The sequence below is a fragment of the Molossus molossus genome, unplaced genomic scaffold (assembly GCF_014108415.1).
Source record: "Molossus molossus isolate mMolMol1 unplaced genomic scaffold, mMolMol1.p scaffold_m16_p_6, whole genome shotgun sequence".
In the NCBI taxonomy this organism is placed as follows: domain Eukaryota; kingdom Metazoa; phylum Chordata; class Mammalia; order Chiroptera; family Molossidae; genus Molossus; species Molossus molossus.
The window spans coordinates 11,561,817-11,581,310 of NW_023425399.1; the positions used below are offsets into that span (position 1 = coordinate 11,561,817).

The window sequence follows — 19,494 nt, forward strand, 5'->3', positions numbered from 1 at the left end:
ACGCTCACACCCGCGCGCGCCCCCTCTCAGCGGCGGCGCTGCTCACCTCATCCCGTATGCAGGAGGCGTGAGCCACTGGCGAGGTTTTGGGGGGGAGAGCAGGAGGGAGGAAGAAGAGGGGACGAGGGGCGGGCAGAGCTCGCCTGGTGGACCCCTCGCACTAAAACTGAGGGCTTGCACGGGTGGAATAGAGAGGGTGCTGCAGAGGGTAGGGGCCTCGCCTCCCTTGAGCAGACACAGCTCTGCCCGCCCCCCCACTCTCCGGCGCAGGCGGGGCCGGCACGTGGGCAGGTGCCATCCCGCGCCCTAAAAATAACGGCAGGGAACTAGGTCGCGGCCGCGGGGAAGCGGCCCCGCAGTGGCTGCCTGGCTAGGGGTCTGGGACGACCCCTAGGGGGAAGATGAGACTTCGAGGGTGGGGCACCATGGAATATGGGTCCCTGGAGAGCCTGTCTGCAAAGCCCGGAAGCAAGCCCTGAAGAGGGGTGGAGAGCCAGACCCTCTCTCATATCGCTGTTCAAGAGGTTGGTGCTGGGGGTGTGGAGAGGCCAGAGCTTTAACTGAAGCACTGTGCTGCACCCATGGTGGGGGAGGGGGCTTGGGGTCACTGGGCTGAACTATCTGGCTCATCCAGTCTTAAAATGGGAGAACTGGAGCCTGAGGAGTTGCAATGAACCCTCTCACTGTGCTTAGACTGACAAGAATCCTAGCACCTCATCCCCAAGAAAAATCCCTGGAGTCCACAGACATGGACCCTCTAACTGTGGAATGACACTGGGAAGGAGACACGGTGAAGAGGAGAAAAAGCATCAGTGAGGTTCCAGGGAACGCTGACTCCCCACCAGGGACGGTGCAGGCTCTAGGGAAGGCAGACCAGTCAGAGGCAAGCCAGGGACAGAATGGGGGAGGGGGGAATGAGGCCGCCTGTGGGTTTGGGACCAGATTTTCTCCTGGGGCAGGAGTGTCTAATCCCCTAATCCAGGATTGCTTTCTGTGAATTCCAGAGCTGACATGCTGTCTGTGTTCCTCTCCCTTGCCTGACACAGGTCTCCTAGAAGATTGATTATCCTGGGACCCCTCAGCACCCCTAGATCCAGGCTGGAGCCTGTGGTGGAGACATCTCAGAAAGTAGCATCAGAGGTTTGGACACTTTGAGTCGCTGAAAGATCTAAACATCAAAGGGTAAGAACAGATTAAGGGTAAATGATTTTCAGACCCACCCTAGCTAGCCCCCACCACTAGCCCTCTAAGTTCCACAAGAGTTCCTGGGCTGGAAGGGATGACATTAATCATTTTATCTCATGCACAGCTTTCATTTTACAGATGAGAAAGTTAAGACCCAAAGAGGAGAAATAAATGACTACATGTGGACACAATGCCAGTGAATAGAAGAACTTGGTCTAGGATCCAGGTTGCTTTATTGCAGTTTAGGACTCTGCTCGTGTGTGTGTGTGTGTGTGTGTGTGTGTGTGTGTGTGTGTGTGAACACAACCTCTTTTTAACTTGCCCCTGTCTCCAATAAAGAAGACCTCTGAATCGTGGCTACTAAAAAAGGAACAGGGACTGTGTCTGAGATGAACTTTGTTCCTTTTCTTGTGCTCAGGTTTCAGAATTACCAGACTGGAGTGGCCTCTTGGCTTGCAACTGAAGGTGGGCCCAGAAGGCCTTTAGAAGTCCTTTAAAGCCATCCACGTGACTGGAGATCCAGTTCTGGTAATGTGACTTTTCAGGACCATGGACAGGGCTCTCGGTTGAGATTCCCGTGCCCGCATTTGTCGGTGGCTTCAGACTGAGGCAACCACAGTCTTCCGTGGCTGACTGAGAGGAGCCCCTGAGGGACCCATCAATAAGGTATCATTGCCACTGGGTTCTGTGGATGCTGGAAGGACACCAGGGTGAAGAGCTAGCTTTTCAGGCAGGTGTGAAAATTCACCTTAGCTTTCCAAGAGGAAAAAATACAAACAAACAAAAAAAAGTGAAATAAGTTTGGATTGGTGACAGGGGTTAAAAGAAGAGTAGCCTAGTGTTCAAGAACTTCTGAGCACTCCACTACACACACCAGTAGCAGCATTATGGTTTTCCACTCCTCTGTAGAGACAGGTAACATAGTAAAACAGGTAGTATGCTTGCCGGGGATATGCTGTGAAATAAATTAAGTGCTGAGAGGGTTGGTGTGGGGTTTTTTTTTACCCCCAGCAAACTCAGACCTGGGATGTTCTCCTGGGGATATGTCTTTCATTTGTAGCCCAGAGGCCTAGCCACCTCGGGACTGAACCCATCCACGAGGGAAACCTACATCCCAAGGGAGTACAGGTGAAGACAGGAGTGACTCCTCTTCCCTTGGGTTCCAATCTGTCCACCCTCTAGAGAGTTCCTATCTCATGAGGCATCTGGAATTCAAGAAATAATGCTGCTATCCTGTCCTCTGCCCCAGAACCCTGTGTATCCCTGGGCAAGATGGGGGTCCTCTCTCGGGATTCAGTAACTTCATCTTTAAAATGAAAGGGTGAAGCTGCATAATCCATGGAACTTCTTCCCTCTGAAAACTCTTAGTGCTCTTTCCAGTATCTCAGACTAATGCCAAGGAGCCCTTCCTAAGGAGCTCAGACTCAGTGAAGTCACAGCCCCAAGGGCAGACCCCAGACCTTCATTTCACACCCCTCACCTTTCAAGGAGACTGGTCCCTATTCTGGCCCCAGGCCAATGCTCTGCAGTGAGGTTTTGAGAAAACACATTGCAGGAGCCTCATGCATTGCCAGCTTGGCCAGTAAGGTCACCAGCAAGGTGTCCCTCAGCTCTGAGCCCCAGGAACGTGGCTGCCAGCTCAGCACTCCATCCCCTCCTAGAGCCCTAGGAATATCTAGGGAGAGGGGAACCCTCTCATGAAAGCACACAAGAGGCAGAGCTGAGCGGGCTCCTGTTTCTGAACTCTGAGTCTCTAAAACTGACCCCCTCTCCCACTTTATGTTCCTCAGAGAGAAAAAGTGTTCAGAGAAGCTGCCTCCTAAGTATCAGGATTTGGGAATTAGAAGAGACTTTTATAAATTATTTTTTATCACTCACCGTTTATGGGGAAGGAAGTTGGTCTAGAAATAGAAGTGTGCAAATTTTCTTCATGAGGTGGACTTGTGGCAGACTGGGGACTAGAATTAGCTCCCCTACCTCCAGCCCAGGGCTCCATCCGCTGAACCAAAATGAGGGGCCATTTCGAGGAAGCTGGGGCCACCTGACTGGGTCCTTCTTTCATGGAAAGCAGGCATAGTGTTCCTCCTAGTGACTCAATCCCTGTCCATCCTTATGCCCATATCATTACCCCAGGACTTAATTTACAACCCCCAGCTCTGACCCCATGGAGCCAAGGCCTGAACTCCCTCATCTGTTCTTCTCTCCCCCGCACACCCTGTCCTCCAGACCCCAAACCCTCTCAGTGAATTGATGAGTCCAGAGTACAGCACACCCCACACACAAGGCTCACAGCAGAGCACATCAACCACCATTGTCTCCGTGGCAACCGGGGGCTAATTAACAGGCTGCAGCCCTATCACCATGACAGTGGCACCCCAACAGTCTCCCATTCCCCTTCAGATTCAGCCCATCTTCCCTCTTTCTCAACCTGCACCCCCTTCTCACTGCACCCACCCTCACCCCCACCCCACCTAGAGAGCCGAGGCCTGGAGATCTCTCTGGTTCATTGAGAAGAGGGGAGGGGAGATGAGGGGGATGAGAGAGAGAGGGAGAGAGAGAGAGAGGCCTGTCACCATAGCAACTGCAGCCACGTTCATAACCAGTTTGTTGCCATGGAGATTCCCAGGGCTCACCTTGGGCTGAGGTACTGGGCAGTGAGGCTCTGAGCCCTGACTTGAGGACGAGGTGACTGGAGAACTTCTTGGACAGGTATAAATCATATATTTACACCAATAACCCAGGTCATTCTTCCCAATTTATAGGTTTGGGTATGGGAAAAGCAGAGGACTTCATCCTTCCAGATTATCAAAGAATCTTAGCCTGTTTATGGCTAGAAAGACCCTCATACAGTTTCCTGGTCAACTCCTTTATAAAACAGATGAGGAAATTGAGGTGCAGAGAGGGGAAGCAAAGCCACACAAAGAGTCTGAGCTAGAGCATGGATGGGCTATTGTGGTCTTGCTCCATCGTCCTGGAAGGAGCATAAGTTGGCTCCCTCTCACTCTATGGGGACACATCCCAATTCCTGTTAGTGTTAACCCAGGCCCAGGGCTCTTTCTAGTACCCTGCCTTCCTCAATGAAAACGGAGGCACAGCAGGGAGTGGTATAAAGGGGCAGGGGAGTAGCTCAGAGTTACAACAACTGGTCAGGTCCACTTCAATCCAGCCATCAGTCTCCCCATGGTATAGATGAGGCAGCTGAGGCATGGGGCTGCAGCACAGGGTTACCAGTAGATTCAAGGCTCAGCCTCTAACTTGCTTCCTTCATCCCTGTAGTCATGTTCCCACCTATAGCTGATCTCCTGGCAGCAGGAAGCACCTCCAGGGACAAACTCCCCTCCCTTGGTCCAGAATGAAAGGCAATGCTCATACACAAGAGACCTGCAAAACCTCCTCCAAGCCTTCCCCTACCCTGTACGTGCTGCCATCTCTCCCTGTGGGCATGAGTGAGAACAAAAGGTGGGGGAGTACCTCCTTAGGGTCATAGGGCTGATATAAGAACAGCTGTGGGAAAGACACCATCAGATACTTGGTTTCCCTAAGGAACCCTTGTCCAGTTCCCCATGCAATGATATATCAAGGAGGAGGTACTGGAGTCTGTTTCAAGTCCTTAAGAGGTTAAAAGTCACCCAAATCATTCTCCAGGTGGAACATCCAATAAACTCAGCACACAGGTACCCACCCTACAGATAGACACAGAAATACACACATCAACATGCCCACCAACAACACACTGGCATACAGTGACACACATAAGTACTGACTTATTGACCATCCCAGAGGTCATTAGAGCTAGTGTGGGATGCTCCTCCCTCAAGAAACACAAAGACATATACACAAGACCTCTGCCGCAAGCACAGTTTTCCAGATTCACATACAGTTTGCACAGATACATGCACACTCCAAACTGAAAGCTGAGATGAGAGAGGACCGTCTCATTCTCAGGTCAGGGGGTGAGGAATGGGAGGAGAGAAGGCAGGGGCAGGAGAAGCAGGACCCTACAGCCTCTCCCCCTCTCATCTGATGAGCATTAAGTCCCTGCTAAGTGCCAGGCTGTGGACTTAGAACTTGGAACGCAAAAATTAAAAAATATGGTCCCTGCTCAGACATACAAAAAAGAAAGAAAGCTTGCCACTTATGACAACATAGATGGATCTAGAGGGTATTATGTTAAGTGAAACAAGTCAGATAGAGAAATATAAATACCATATGATTTCACTTAAATGTGGAATCAAAAAAATAAAACAAATGAACAAACAAAACAAGACAGAAACAGACTCATAAATACAGAGAACAAACTGATGGATACCAGAGAGGAAGGGGGTAGAGGGATTTGTGAACAAAGCAAAGGGGATTAAGAGGTTCGAACTTCCAGTTACAAAATAAGTTACAGGGATATAATGCACAGCACAGGGAATATAGTCAATAATATCATAACTTTGGTGACAGATGGTTACTAGACTTATCATGGTGATCACTTTATAAATTACATTATGTTGTACACCTGAAACTAATATAATATTGTATGTCAACTATACTTTAAAAATAAATAAGTAAATAAATTAAATAAAAATATTTTTTAAAATGAAAAGGATATTGTCCCTGCCCTTGAGTTGCAGGAGACATTCCATCCACTGTGCCCTAATGATGCAGTGGGTGGGCAGAAGAGGAATGACTGCCTCTGTCTCAGAGTGAGGGAAAGTGAAAAAGTTTTTCAGAAGAGGTTAAATGAGCTAAATAACTTACAGAGTGAGTAGGAGTTTCCCTGGCTAATGGAGTTGGAGAGATGAACACGATCAAGTATACCAGGAGCCCACGAGGAACATGTTTGAATGATGGCTTGGCCTTTATTCTAAAGCAATGGGAATCATGTATGGAGTGTGGTTAGGATAGAATTGAAGGCAGGCAGACCAGTGAGGAGGCTTGGTGGTGGCCATGTGACAGATGATGGAGGTTTGGACCAAGGTAATGTTGACAGGAAAAATGTGGCCAAATTCAGGAGTTTGGGAAATGGAGTGGTCAAGACATGAGGACCCCCTCATTGGAAAGAGGAAAGAAGGCACTGAGAATGGCTCCTGAAGTTGACTTTTGAATCTGCAAGGATGATAAGGACATTCATGAAAATGAGAAAGAGGGCAGACAGATTATGGAAAAGATAGAGTGGAAGGAGCCCAAGAAATCCGGGTGGCCACGTCCAGGAAGCGATTGGTTCATGGGCTGGAGTCCAGTGGAAATCTAGGTCTTAGTTTGGTCATTTATACAATGAGGAGATTCGCCAAAGAAACCCCTGAAGGGCCCCTCTAGGGTTTGAGGTGCTTAGTTTTGCTGGAGACTGGGTGAGCTCACCTGCGGCTCATCAGCGACCCCTGGCGGCCCGGGGAGGCTCTTCCTCCTCCCGGCGCAGGGGCCACTCCAGGCGGATTCGCCAAGTTCCTCCTAGACCTGAGCGGCACAGAGCCAGGGAGGGGGATCCCCAACAAGAGCCCCCTGCGAAGTGTGTGCATCCAGGATGTCTATTTCTCACCGAAGGCTAGAAGGATCCTGCCTTTCCTCTCTCTTCTGTACCCTACCTGCAACTTCCATCACAAGACTACTGCACTGGGCCCTCGAAGAAGACGCCCCCAATCCCTCTGGAATTGGCTCCATCCATCTCTTCTGGTCTTGGAGCAGAGGGAGCTAAGTGGGTCCCTGAGGGTCAGGACTGGAGTCCCCATGGGATCCTCCCAGGATCTACTTGCCCGATGTCTAAACTAACTTCCCTTTCTACCGTCTCCTTCCTCGGCTACCCGGCGCTGTCCACGATGCCTCCAGGGAGGCGGAAGATTGGAGGATCTGTCACGCACCTGTGACCGACGGACCCAGCACCTGCCTCAGCAATCCGGACTCATTTTTCCTCCCACCCTCAACGCCACCCCCACCCTGATCTCACTCCTATCCTCCTGGCCCACCCCCTTTCCCTCTCGTCACACCCTTTTCTGCCCCCAAACCGAGCTAGTCTTACCTCCTCTCATTGGCTCCGTACCCAACCCTTAATCACACCGCCCTCTGCGTCCCCTGGTTCCACATTTTCCCCTCTGGCCACGCCTCCTACCGGAGATGAGCCCGCCCCTTTAGTGTCCAGCCCCCCTTTACTTTATCGCCTCCATCACAAGATCGGCCCTTCGTCTTTGGCTCCAATGTCTTCCCGTGGCCCCGCCCACCTCGAATCTGGCCCCTCCCTTCACAATTTCCCATCCCTCTCCTCTCCAGCCCCGCTAGGTCTCAGCTCCTCTCCGCGCTCTAGCCTGCGGTTGGAACCCACGCCCCTTCCAGCAGAAGACCCGCCTACCGTGGCTCCGCCCCTTCTCTCGCCCCGCCCACTCATTCAGGCCCCGCCCCCTGCGGCCTCTACCTTTGGCGTCTTCCCCTGAGAGGTGGCAGACATCAGCGGCCGAATGCCTGTGGGACTCTCGGTCAGGGGTCCCGGCGGGCCCTGCGGGGGGCAGCGAGGTGACAGTGAACCTGAGGCTCATGGTGGGGAAAGGGGCCGTAAGGCCGCGCTACGGTCCGGATCGTACAAGTGGCCGCAGCTTGGCTCTAAGAGGCAGAAAATGCGGATTCCCTCCAACCCCCCGCCGGATGCGGCGCCGCGCAGGGTCCTAGTGCCCGCTGAGCTCCCAATGTTCAGACATTTTTGGTTGTCACAACCAGAGAGAGGATGGTACTGGCATCTGGTGGTAGAGGCAACTTGCACCATCTAGGCTTGTACCAAGGCTGCCTGACCATGAGCCACAGGTTTACCATCATCTCCCTGCACTCCCCCCACCCCACGTTGAGGTCCATGGTATGGGGAGGAGGACTGAGTCGGAATGAGTCTGGCATTTGTCCATGGATCGATCCTGCTACCTCCTGGAGGAGGACACCAAACATTTTACAGTCCCTCACAAGGAACTATCTGGCACGAAGTGGTGCCGAGTTTGAGAAACTGTCCTAGAATAAGGAGTTTATCAGATTCCTAGATCTTAGGATTGACCAGGTTTTTAAAATCATGCTTAAGCATGATTGAGGGCAGATGATGCTGTCTTTTACTAAGATAGTGAAGCAAGATGGAGAAGCATGTTTGGAAGGTGGAGCCCAAGAGTTCAGTCGGATTTGTTAGGTTGAGAAGCCTATTAATCATGCGAGGATCATGCAGAGTCCGCAGTTGAACCTACAAGTCTGGAGCTCAGGGGAAAGGCTAAGGTTGGGGATAAAATTTTGGAGATGCTACTTCAAGCTTGTGGGGCTAGACAAGATCACAGACGATAAGTGTACACAGAGAAGTCCAAGGATTGAGCACAAGGGCACACTATCAATTAGAGATTGGAAAGAGAAAGACCCAGCCAGTGAGGTAAGAGGAGAGACAGGAGTAAGAGGAGTCCCAGAGACCAGATGAACATTTTCAGGAAGAAGGCATGATCAATTGTGTCAAAGAACCTGAGAGATGGTATGTGAGCACAGAGGAGTACCCACTGTCTCCCTTGCATCTGGCTGCAGAAAGGTCATATGGGTGGCTTTGAAGAGACTGATTTCAGTGGTGTAGTAAGGTGGGAGCAAGGCTAGAAGTAGCTGAGAGAATGGGAATTGAGAAAGTGGAGACAGTGAGTAGAAATCCATATTTTGAGGAAGTTCTACTACAGATGGGGATGGGGAGTAGAGAAATGGAACAGTATCTAGAGTCAGGGGTCCAGAGGAATTTTAAACAAGCCACAATAAGGAATCTGTGAATGCCAATGGGAGTTGATCATTCCTGAACAAGAAATGGATGAGTTAGGAGCAAGGCGCTCCACCCAGAGAACCCTAGGGAGAAGCTCTCTTACCCCTTCCTTAAACTCTCATTTGAACCCTGGGTCCAGAAGATGATCAAATCTGAAGTGTGTGCATCCAGGATGTCTATTTGCTCCACTCATTTGCCCCACCCTTCAGTCAAGTCCCTCTGTCATCCTTTGAGGTCAAGTGCACACTCCTCAGCCTGGCATTCAGACCTTCTCTCATCTAGTCCAACCCACCATTCCTACCTCAATCATTCCAGAATCTTCTCTGCTCCCCTCTCATCCACCTGCTAAAAACACACACATGAGTTCTGAGCCATTTGTAGTTCCCCAACACTGCCTGCTTTTCTCTTCACCAAGAGCATACATTCAAATCCCATTGTCACCGCTCACCAGCTATGAGACTTCAGGTGAGCTGTGCCTCAGTTTCATCTGTAAAATCGGGCAGGGGGTAATGGCAATAAGAACAGTACCTATATGGTAATAGTACCTGTCTCACAGGGTTGATTTAAGGATTAGCTCTGTTGACACAGAAAACACGTGGAACAGTGCTGGCATATAGTGAGTGCTGTACTAGGGATAGCTACTATTGTTTCCAAACAGAAGAGGGTCTGCCCACTCAACATGCAGCAAAGCCAAACACTGAACACCGAGTCTTGCAGTGGAAAAATTAAAGAAATTTATTGGCTGGGCACCAAGCCAGGAAAACAGCAAACTAGCGTTCAAAATCCAAACTCCTTGATAACTTTTGATCAAAACCCAAACTCCTTCATGGCTTTCAAAACTGGCCAAGATCAAGGGTTAGGAGTTAGGGGTCATGGGTGAAACTGATTGGCTAGTTCTTGTGCAAGCCTCAGCAATTTTCCTTTGTCTGATTTAGTTTCTGACATCATCTTGTCTGGTGTCTTTGTCACTGTAGTCAGATGATCTCACTAGGTTGCAGAACCAAGATTCTGCAAAATATCTCATAATTGTGCATCAGTGATGTTATTTTTTTTTTTCAATCCTCACCCGAGGATATTTTTCCATTGATTTTCAGATAGAGTAGAAAAGAGGGAGGGAGGAAGGGAGAGAGAGAGAAAGAAACATCAATGTGAGAGACACATCAAGTGATATTATCTTTAAAGCAAGAGGCAGAAACTAAACATCTTGTGACCTTGGTTATTGTTTAAGTCGTTGTTTTGTGCTTAACTAGTTACATTTGTCTATTATCTCAGGCAAAGTGTACTTTTAAACATTTTTCCTGAAACTTGCTTTACAGGCAGGCCTCTAGGAATAACATATGTTATTTTTTTAAATATGTTTTTATTGATTTTTAGATAGAGAGGAAGAGAGAAAAAGAAAAAACAATTGGCTGCCTCCTGCACCCCTTCAGTGGGGATCAAGCCTGCAACCCAGGCATGTGCCCTGACCGGGAATTGAACCAGCAACCTCTTGGTGCATGGGTTGATGCTCAACCACTGAGCCACACCGGCCGGGCAACTAACATATTTTCTTAATATTTGACTATAAGCTACATGACAACCAAAGCAATTAAAACATGTAATTAAAGCCTATATCTATATTTCTAGACTCTATAATCTAATACCTAAACATGTTTACTTTTAACTGTTCATTTCACTATCATCATCCATATATAGTTCATATTTTATTTTTCCACTGCCTTACCCCCAGGCACTTAGGTTGTTGCCAGTACAAACATCCTTCTATGTGTTATTTTGTGCAGGTGTGTGAGGGTTACAGAGTAAATTCATTTAGGTTCTTGGTAAACAACTCTCCTAGAAGACAGTCCTACTTCTACAAGAAACTCTTGTTCATCCTCCTAGTTTCAGCACAGTTCAGGTGTCATCTTGGCTGAGGAACATTCCCTGACTTTAAGCACAACACACAGAATCACACACACACACACACACACACACACACATCTTTAGGATAAAGGGTCACAACTGCACACTCTCCGACTGTGATCCCACCCCCACTGGCCACAGAACCACTCTTATAACTGAGTTAGACTCTCTGGGGGCAGAGCCTGGAGTCTGCATTTTAGGCAAGTTCTGAGGGTAGTTTTATGCACCCAAAAGTTAGAGGACCACTGAGAGGTCCTTGAGGACAGAAAGAGCCCAATTCATCTCTCTATCCCCAGTGCCTAGCACAGAACCTGGCTCCATGTAGGGGCTCAATAAATGTTTGATAAATAATAGGTCGTTTCCTTGGCTGTAAAACAGGAATAATCACATTATACTTTCCTAATAGGAAGAATTGAATATGTTAATATATATGAAGTGCTTAGAACACTGCCTGGCACATAGTAAGCACTCTGTTGGTTAAATACACACGTATACATACATACATATATATGTGCTTGCATACATACATACATAATACATAAATCTCAAGGTTAGAGAATCCAAATTTATTAAACACATTCCAACAAAAAAGGATGGTGGAACAAGAGGGCCCAGCCCACCTCCACTCATCCTTAGTCTTTCAGAACAGACCCACCAGTTTGTAGCCAGCAAACTGGCTCCTTCTCCATCGGGATGGGCCCCGTGGGGACCCACACTGCAGTGCTGAAGCAGAATGGGGAGCCTCAATTCTCGGGGCACTTCAGGACATCAAAGGTCACGTAGCCCACTTCGTCCACCTGGTTCACCTCATTCTGGAAAGTCACGCGCCAGTAGAAGCGGTCCTGGCAGAAGTAAGCTTTGTCTGCAGAGGAGAGGCAGGTACAAGCGGGGTGATTCCAAACCTCCCACATATACATACAGAAGCAGAAACAAGATCTTTACAATCATCCCTCCTGCTCTTTCTACATCTTTCCAAGGTTTTCATGTGACAACTTCATCTCTCTCACAGAGGTGCTGGAAGGCACAGACCCGGATGTCCAAAGCACTGTCACAGAGCCTGGCACACAGTAGGTGCTCAGGGCAATTCATTCAACATTCGTTCATTCAGCAAATCCATTCACTCATTTATTCACTCAACAAAGACCTATCATGCCAAGTACTGTTAGAAGCACTGGGGATAAAGCAGAGAAAAACTGCAGGCATGGTCTCAGTTCTTTTGCTGCTTACGTTCTAGAGCAGCAATTTTCAACCAGTGTTCCGCAGAATTTTTAAAATGTGCAATACCTGACTATTTAGTCAGGGGCACTGACCTCTTTTCCCTTAGATTTTCAAATTAAAAAAAAAATAACAGCCAACACAACAATGGCCATCTGGTGTAAATGAATCAAAATTATACCTATTTTTTTTGTCAGATCGGCAAAAATACAGATTTCTTGGTGTGCCGCAGGATTTTAGTGATCAGTTTATGTGTGCCGTGAGATGAAAAAGGCTGAAAGCACTGCTCTAGTGGAGTAAGGCAAACATGTAAATAAATTAGGTTGGTTTTGACAGTGGAAAGGAAACAAAAGCAAGGAAATGAATAGATAATGAGAGTCGGAGAAGACCTCTTTTTAAGGTGGGTATAGTGCTGAGACCTGAAGGATAAGAGGGAGACAGCCTAGTGACAATCTGAGGGAAAAAACCTTCCAGGCAGAGGGAACAACTGGCACAAAGGCCCTGAGCGAGGATCGACCTTGATGTGGGCAAAGAGCAGCCAGAAGGTCAGTGTGGGTGGAGTGAGCAGAGAGAACGACAGATGGAGTAGGACGGGGTGAGGGGTCGGATCATGTTAGTTTCTTTGACCTTGCAATAGGTCTGGAGTCACCCTCAAAACTATTGCCTCCACTCCTAACCCCTCCCTACTTCCAAAGAATATATTAACAATACTGGACAACCAGGATGGCTTGGACTAGGGTGTTTGCAAAGGAGATAGTGAAAGTAAATATTTCCACAGTATAATCAGCAGAACTTGTCAATTGATTGGATGTGAGCAGTGAAAAGGAGAGAGTAGGTATAACTCCAACTAGCATCCTAATTTTCCAGATGGGGAAACTGAGGCTCTGGGAATAGCAGTGACTTGCCCAAAGATACACAGCTATGAATTGCCTTGTTTATCACTATATTCCCAGTGGCAGCACAGGGCCTGGCACATTATTGGCTCTCGACAGATATTGTATAATAAAGTAATGAACCTTCGTGCAAACCATGTGTCCTGTATCATAGGGGAAAGAGCTTTCATCTGGGAAGCCAGAAATCTGGATCTTAGTTCTAGTTGTGCCCCTTGCCCTTGTGTGGTGTGGGGAAGGTCCATGCCTCTATAACTGTGCTGGGGACATTTGCCTCAATCGCCAGGGCCCTTTCCTTTCTCGCTCAGAATGTGACCAATCTCTAAAGCAGGTGAGCCTAGCATGAGAAGAGGTATCTCGGAGAGGGACCCTCCCCTAAGCCCCGTATACAGCCATCACCTCGGTACTGGAAGATGTCGTGCGTGTTCAAGGGCACCCCGGGGAACATCTGGTCCACAGGGCTGGCACTCTTGGGATCTACCATCTGCGTCTTCACGTCAAACCTGCAGGAAGGCGGCGAGAAGACAGGTGCTGAGCGGCGGGCAGGCAAATGGCGCACGAGCTCCCCCTGCCGGCGGTCCCCGTGGCTCTCACCTCCAGAAGTTCTGTCCGCTGAACAGCAGCACCTTACCCCCGCCGCGCGGGAGGGCCCCGGTGACTTGGGTCACCTCCCGGCCGAAGCCCAGCTTGTCCAGACGCCTCGGGCCTAGTACCGACGCTCCTGTGTAGACCCACACTTGGAGCCCTGCAGGAAAGAAGGGTCACATCGGCCTGGGGGCAGGGAGAAGGCACACATTCTCCTTGAACGCCAGAAGGGAAAACCCAGCGAGATCTTTCGGAGACTGGCGTGTCCGCAGTCTCTGTGCCCACAAGTAGAGCCACTCGGTACGACGGTGCTGGGGTTCGGTGAAGAGGGGAGCTGAAATTCAGACCCCGTCAAATTTGCTGAATTGCATCCGCCAGGAGGGGGCGCGTTTTCTTAAATCCGCACATGACGTTTTAAGGATTATCCTCGGTCTCTTGTCCTATGTTGGTGAGGATGGGGAGGAGGGAAAGGAGAAAGGAGGAAACTAACCAGAGAAGAAGAAAATCTTCTTGGTGAGCGGATCCTGAAAGGCGGAATCCAGTTTGGAGGGTAGCTCAGACCACGTGTCCCTGATAAGGAAGGGGCCCTGCACCCGGCGTCCCTGAGCCTCAGAGAATCGCCAGTACTTCCTGGGAATGTGAAAAGGAAATGGAAGGGCACTGAAGCTTGAACCAAAGTGCCCTTCCAGTGGGCAGGGAGGGACAGGGAGGTCCCTCCTCCAACCCTCTCCCCACTCCCAACACACATCCCTGCCCCTCACCCATCCTTGAAGAAATGCAGGGTATTCCCGATCTCTGCGATGGCATCGAAGATGTTCACGTTGCAGACATTATCCTCTGGATAAAAAGACCCTGTAGGGGCCGCAGAAGGGCCAGCCGTGGGGGGACCCGTGGGGCGGGCCGTGGGGGGACCTGTAGGACCAGCTGAAGGGGGGCCTGTGGGGCCCGCAGTGGGGCTCTCTGAGGGGCGGGCAGTGGGAGGGCCAGTGGTGCAGATCGTTGGGGGCGCGGTGGGCTGGGTTTCAGGTGCAGTAGTTGGAGGCCGAGGTTCAGGTTTAGGGCGAGAACCTAAAAAGAGACACCAAATGAGACACCCCTATCCGGAATACTTCTGTGCCCTGGAATCTTCCCCAAAGCCTATCGGTTTTCCCCCCTGGCACTAACTTCCCTCACTTTAGCTGCTGGAGCCTGTCTTCCCCCAACCACAGAGAGGCCTCATCCCTTCCTACATTCACCTTTCATTCAATCCGTATTCATCCTATCCCTGGGCCCTATGAACATAAGACAGGCAGGAACATCCCCACCCCCACCCCACAGATGGGAAAGAAGTGTTTTTTGAGCACTCAAACTGAGCGCCAAGGAGTACTAAAAGCTTTATAAACTCACACTTAGCTTGTGTAACCTTAAAAAAACAAAAACCAAAACCTATGAAGTATACTCTTTAATACCACCATTCTTTAAATGAAATAATACTAATGCTAAGTGATAATAACAATAAAAATGTCAAATGCTTATGTAGTGCTTACTACATGCCAGGCATTATTCTAACTCATTTAAACCTCTTAACAACCTTATGAGGCAGGTACTATTATTAGCCCCACTTTACAGATGAGGAAATTGCAGGTGAAGTAATATATCCCAGGTGACCTAGCCAGGAAGAGGCTGGGCTGGCTTTTGAACCCTCCTCTGTCTCATTCTAGAGTCTGGGCTCTTTACCACCATCTCCAAGCGCTGACCCCACAGCAATTACACCCATTAGACCCGGGTTCCTCCACAGGCAGATGATGAGGTCCCAATTCCTTCCACTACATTCTCCACCCTTCCCCCTCCTCCCTTCATCCCTGCCACAGAACCTCACCATACAGATACTGGATGCCCTTCACGTCGTCCTCATGCAGGGGTTCCTTCTCGGTGTAGCTGTACATGGGGTACATGAGAGCTTCTGGCACGGACGAGTGATCCAAGCCCAGTGCGTGGCCGAACTCGTGCGCAGCCACGAGGAACAGGCTGTAACCTGGAGGGAAAAGAAAGCCTGAGACGTGAGCCCTGGGCCGCGCTCCCAGCCCCTGCCGTCAGCATCACCACACTCCCCACTACCCGCAGCCTTCGAACCTTGGAACCCTGCCCACCTTGGTCTGGGCAGAAACCCCACTTCTTGTCGTTGTCGAAATTCGATGTGGTGGCGCACCAGAGGTGCCCGTCGTCGCGGCCCTCCCTGGTACAGGTCGAGTACTCCTTGCCCAGGAAGACGAAGGGGAAGACGCACGGCTCCCCGGCCGAGTTGCCCCCGGTCACCGTAGAGTCCACTGAAGAGACCCAGGGCCTTGGGTGAGCCAGGTGAGTGGGTCCAATAGGGAGCCAGGGGCGGGTCAAACAAGGAGCTAGAGAATCTTGGCACCATTTTTAAAGCCTAGGGGGCGATGTGGGGCACAGCTGAGCCCAGGTTAGGCCTGGAGAGGGGAGACCAAGGGAGAGGCAGCAGGCTGGGCTAAAAGGCCAAGCCACATGAATGGAGTGGTGGCAACTGGAAGTCGGGGGGGAAGGGGGGGACAGAGTTCCGGTCCAGAGGACCAACGACAAGTGGAGAGACAAACTGATGGGTGGAGGAGACCCATCAGTTTCGAGGGTTAATGCTGAATCTGTCAGGCGGGGCAGAGGTACCTCGGGTCGGGCAGAAGCCATAAAGCTTGTCCTGGTCGTAGTTGGCTGTGGTGGCGCACCAGCGGAAGCCGTCTGAGCGACCAGCGGTGGTGCAGGAGGAGTAGGAGCGGCCCTCGAATGTGAAAGGAAACACGCAGGGCTTGCCCTCCGAATTGCCGTGTTCGGTGTAGAGTCCTGGGGAGGCCCACACATCACCCTGAGTTTACTGACCCACAGGCCACCTGTGTTCTGCATCCCTCCTCTCCTCATTTCACAGCTGAGAAAACTGGACCCAAAGAACAGAAGGGTGACCTGCAGACCACACAGCATTAGAGGCCGAGCTGGGATTACAACCCAGGTTTCTGGACTCCGAGGATGGTGGGCGCCCCACCCTCTCCGCGACCCGGAACTCACTCTCGCTGGGGCAGAAGCCGAACTGACGGTCAGTGTCAAAGTCGGCAGTGGTGCTACACCAGGGCAAGTCGTCGGAGCGGCCGTCCGTGGTGCAGGCGGAGTAGGATTGGCCTTCGAAGGTGAAAGGAAAGTGGCAGGGAGCGCCATCCGCATTTCCAAAGAAGGTCCGAACCACTGCAGGGGGGGAGGGACCCGGGTCAGGGCGGCTTGTGATGGATGTGAATGGGGAAAGGGAATGGGGCCGCGGTGGCTCAGGATCTCACCGATGCCCTTGCCCAGAGACCACAACTCTTCATCGTCGAAGTGGGCGTCTCCCTGAATGCCCTGGCCAGGAGGAAAGGCGTGTGCCAGGAGCCCGTGCTTCCCGTCGAAGGGGTATCCATCTCCGTGCTCTGAAGAAGCAGATGGGAAGAAGAGAGCCGTCTGGGTACAGATGTGCAGATTGTGCGATACCCCAGGGGTGCTGGACTGAATGGGGGGTGAAAGCCCACCCACGAGCTGCTACCCAAACCTTGCGACCCCGCGCTGTGCACTGTCGCGAAGGAAGAAGCGCCATAAGGGGGAGTGGCCGCCAAGGCTTTGGGCACAGACAAGAGAAAGCTGGGCCCAGGGCTCCCTCTACTCTCTGTGGTCCTCCCTCTCCTGTCCCCGGTCAAGGCCCTCTTGGCTTTTCCCTTCTCGCTTCCTCACCCCTAACCCCAAACTGGATGACGATGTCGGCTTCCAGCCCGTACACGCGAGTGAAGGTGAGCGGCGTCACCGCGCTCCAGACCGCGAAGGCACGGGCGAAGGCGTCATCGATCACGTCCCGCGGCAAATCTTCCGAGTAGTTTTGGATCCTGTAGGAGAAAGGCAGGAGGACAGAGACCAGCCAGAAGTAAGAGGCGGGAGCCGGGGTAGCAGCAACCACCATGTGTAAGCGACTTCAGCTCCAGGTTTTCATCAATAAAGCACTGCAGCTGCATTTTCCCTTGGACACTCCAAATGGCCATGGCAGGAGGACTCAGATCGGGAGGCCCATTCCCCCCAAAAGAAATGGAGGCTCAGAGGTGGGGCCACTTGCCCCAGGCTGCACGTGAAACTCAGGCATGGATCTGAGACAGGACGTGTTCATCTGCTGCCGGTGTGCACACAGAGACCCACCTCCCCTCCCCACTCCATTCCCTCCCGCTCCAGCGGGACCCGCCGCGCACCAGTACGTGATGTTTTGGTGCTGCCACTTGAGGTCGCCCTCAAAGGTCAGGAATTTGCCCAGGTCTGGGACGCCACAGCGCGGGGCACGCATAGCCTCCAGGGTGGTGCTGTCCAGCTCACCAGTCTCCGGCAGAGACAGGCGCTTCTGGAGAAGCCTCAGCGTCGAACTCAGGGACTGCTTGTCGCTGCTCAACTCGGCGACTGGAGTGTAGCCATAGCGGAACAGATACTCCTATGAATGGAGGGGCAAAGACATCTAAAGCACTGACTCCCTTTCCCTGCCCTGCTGGGCCAGAACTCCATCCCCCCAGGAGCTCAGGGACTAGCAACAAGGCATTGATTGTACCCAGGACTTGCTCCCTGGACGTCAGTACTTTTGCTTGGGTGCAAGCATCTCCCCTCCCTGTAGACATTCTTAGCTCCCTCCCAGTCCTGGATGCTCCTGGCCATTCCTACCTCAGGGGCCCCTAGGGTTTACCCCTATTCACTCCCAGCCCATGCACACTCCAGAACCTTCCAGTGTTCCCCCACACCATTTCCCATTGCCCACCTAGGAAACTATCATTAACCCATTCTTGGCCATCCATGCCCAGAGCCTCCACAGGACACCCATCCCCTAGTGCCTGATCCTAGACACCTCTATTCTCTAAACATACTCATTACCCCCAGTGTGGCCCAAAGTATCTCCTGAGGCCCCATGCCCTCCCTGGGATTCCAACTCTAGACTGAGGTGTTCACTTACATCTGCCAGCTGCTTGTTGGTGAGAGTCGTTCGCAGGTCTCCTGGGAAAACCACAGTGGTGGGCTGGCGTGGTCTGGGGGCGGCAGAGCAACAGCCCAGCACCAGGAGCACCAGGACCAGGGACCGCCAGGGACTCATGGTGAGGGTAGCAGTGTCTGGCTGCAGCTGCCCTTTGTGGGGGCTTTAAGGAGGCACTGTTATCTGCATCAGTGACCCCGCCCCTAGCCGCCAGGCTAGGCAGGGGCTGACTCAGGGGATGGTGTGTGTGTGTGTGGGGGCAGCCCCAGCATGGTAAGACAAGGAAAGGGCTTACACCACCTCCTCCTCTCCCTGCTGCCCACAGTCCCCATTGCTGAGTCAGGCAGGACCCCACAGAGACCCACAGGAAACCGCAGGCCCATACGGGAAGGTTGGATTTTGCAAACTGCACAGCATGTGAGAACTTTATGAGAGGGTGGGAGACAAAACTGGAGGACTCCCTGAGCCCTTCATCTGAAGACCCCAGTGGTCAGCTTAAGGAAAGGGGATGGAAGATTCTCTCAGGTCTTTTTCTGAACCTAGTGACACCCCCCCTTCCTGGTCAGACTCCCTCTGTGGGTCCCTCTCCACATTCTCAGGTTCTTCCCACTTTTCTCCTCCCTGGACGCCTCCCTTGACTCAGCTTCCTCTCCCTGGCTCCACCCGGCCCAAAATGAGTGGGCTCCGCTAGGCAGGATTGGGGAATTCCACCTGGGCAACCCCCGACGTTCAGGGGCTGACTCCCTGGGGTAGTGGAGGGGGGTTCGTGGCCCTGGCAGCCAGCACACATGGCTTTCCTCTCCTTCTTCAGTGCCTTGGGCATATGTCCTCACCACTCTGAATCTGTTTCCTTGGCTGTAAAAAAGGGCTCTTTGGCCCTGGCCGGTTTGGCTCAGCGGTTAGAGCGTCGGCCTGCGGTCCTGAGAGACCCGGGTTCGGTTCCCGCTAAGGGCATGTACCTCGGTTGCAGTTTG

At 51.5% G+C, this 19,494-nt stretch overlaps 1 protein-coding gene and 1 long non-coding RNA gene across 4 annotated transcripts; one reads left to right on the forward strand and one right to left on the reverse strand.

The window, feature by feature from the left end:
• The first annotated feature begins 7 nt into the window (after nucleotides 1-7).
• LOC118618322 lies at nucleotides 8-1,956 on the forward strand. Of its 3 annotated transcripts, none has more exons than XR_004957049.1 (3): nucleotides 8-524; nucleotides 1,047-1,411; nucleotides 1,604-1,956. It is a non-coding gene; the product is annotated as an uncharacterized LOC118618322 (long non-coding RNA). The 3 variants fall into 3 exon arrangements; XR_004957050.1 differs by having other exon boundaries at nucleotides 39-524; nucleotides 1,047-1,182; nucleotides 1,324-1,956; XR_004957048.1 differs by having other exon boundaries at nucleotides 29-524; nucleotides 1,047-1,956.
• A 9,433-nt stretch (nucleotides 1,957-11,389) lies between these two features.
• MMP9 (matrix metallopeptidase 9) lies at nucleotides 11,390-18,766 on the reverse strand. Its single transcript, XM_036245153.1, has 13 exons — nucleotides 18,503-18,766; nucleotides 17,760-17,992; nucleotides 17,257-17,405; nucleotides 16,830-16,958; nucleotides 16,567-16,740; nucleotides 16,174-16,347; nucleotides 15,642-15,818; nucleotides 15,371-15,526; nucleotides 14,274-14,580; nucleotides 14,003-14,142; nucleotides 13,522-13,672; nucleotides 13,327-13,430; nucleotides 11,390-11,684 (listed from the first exon to the last, which is right to left on the reverse strand). Exons 1-13 carry the CDS (start codon nucleotides 18,638-18,640, stop codon nucleotides 11,566-11,568), a joined length of 2,151 nt encoding a protein of 716 aa, XP_036101046.1. The 5' UTR covers nucleotides 18,641-18,766; the 3' UTR covers nucleotides 11,390-11,565.
• Between the last annotated feature and the right edge of the window lie 728 nt (nucleotides 18,767-19,494).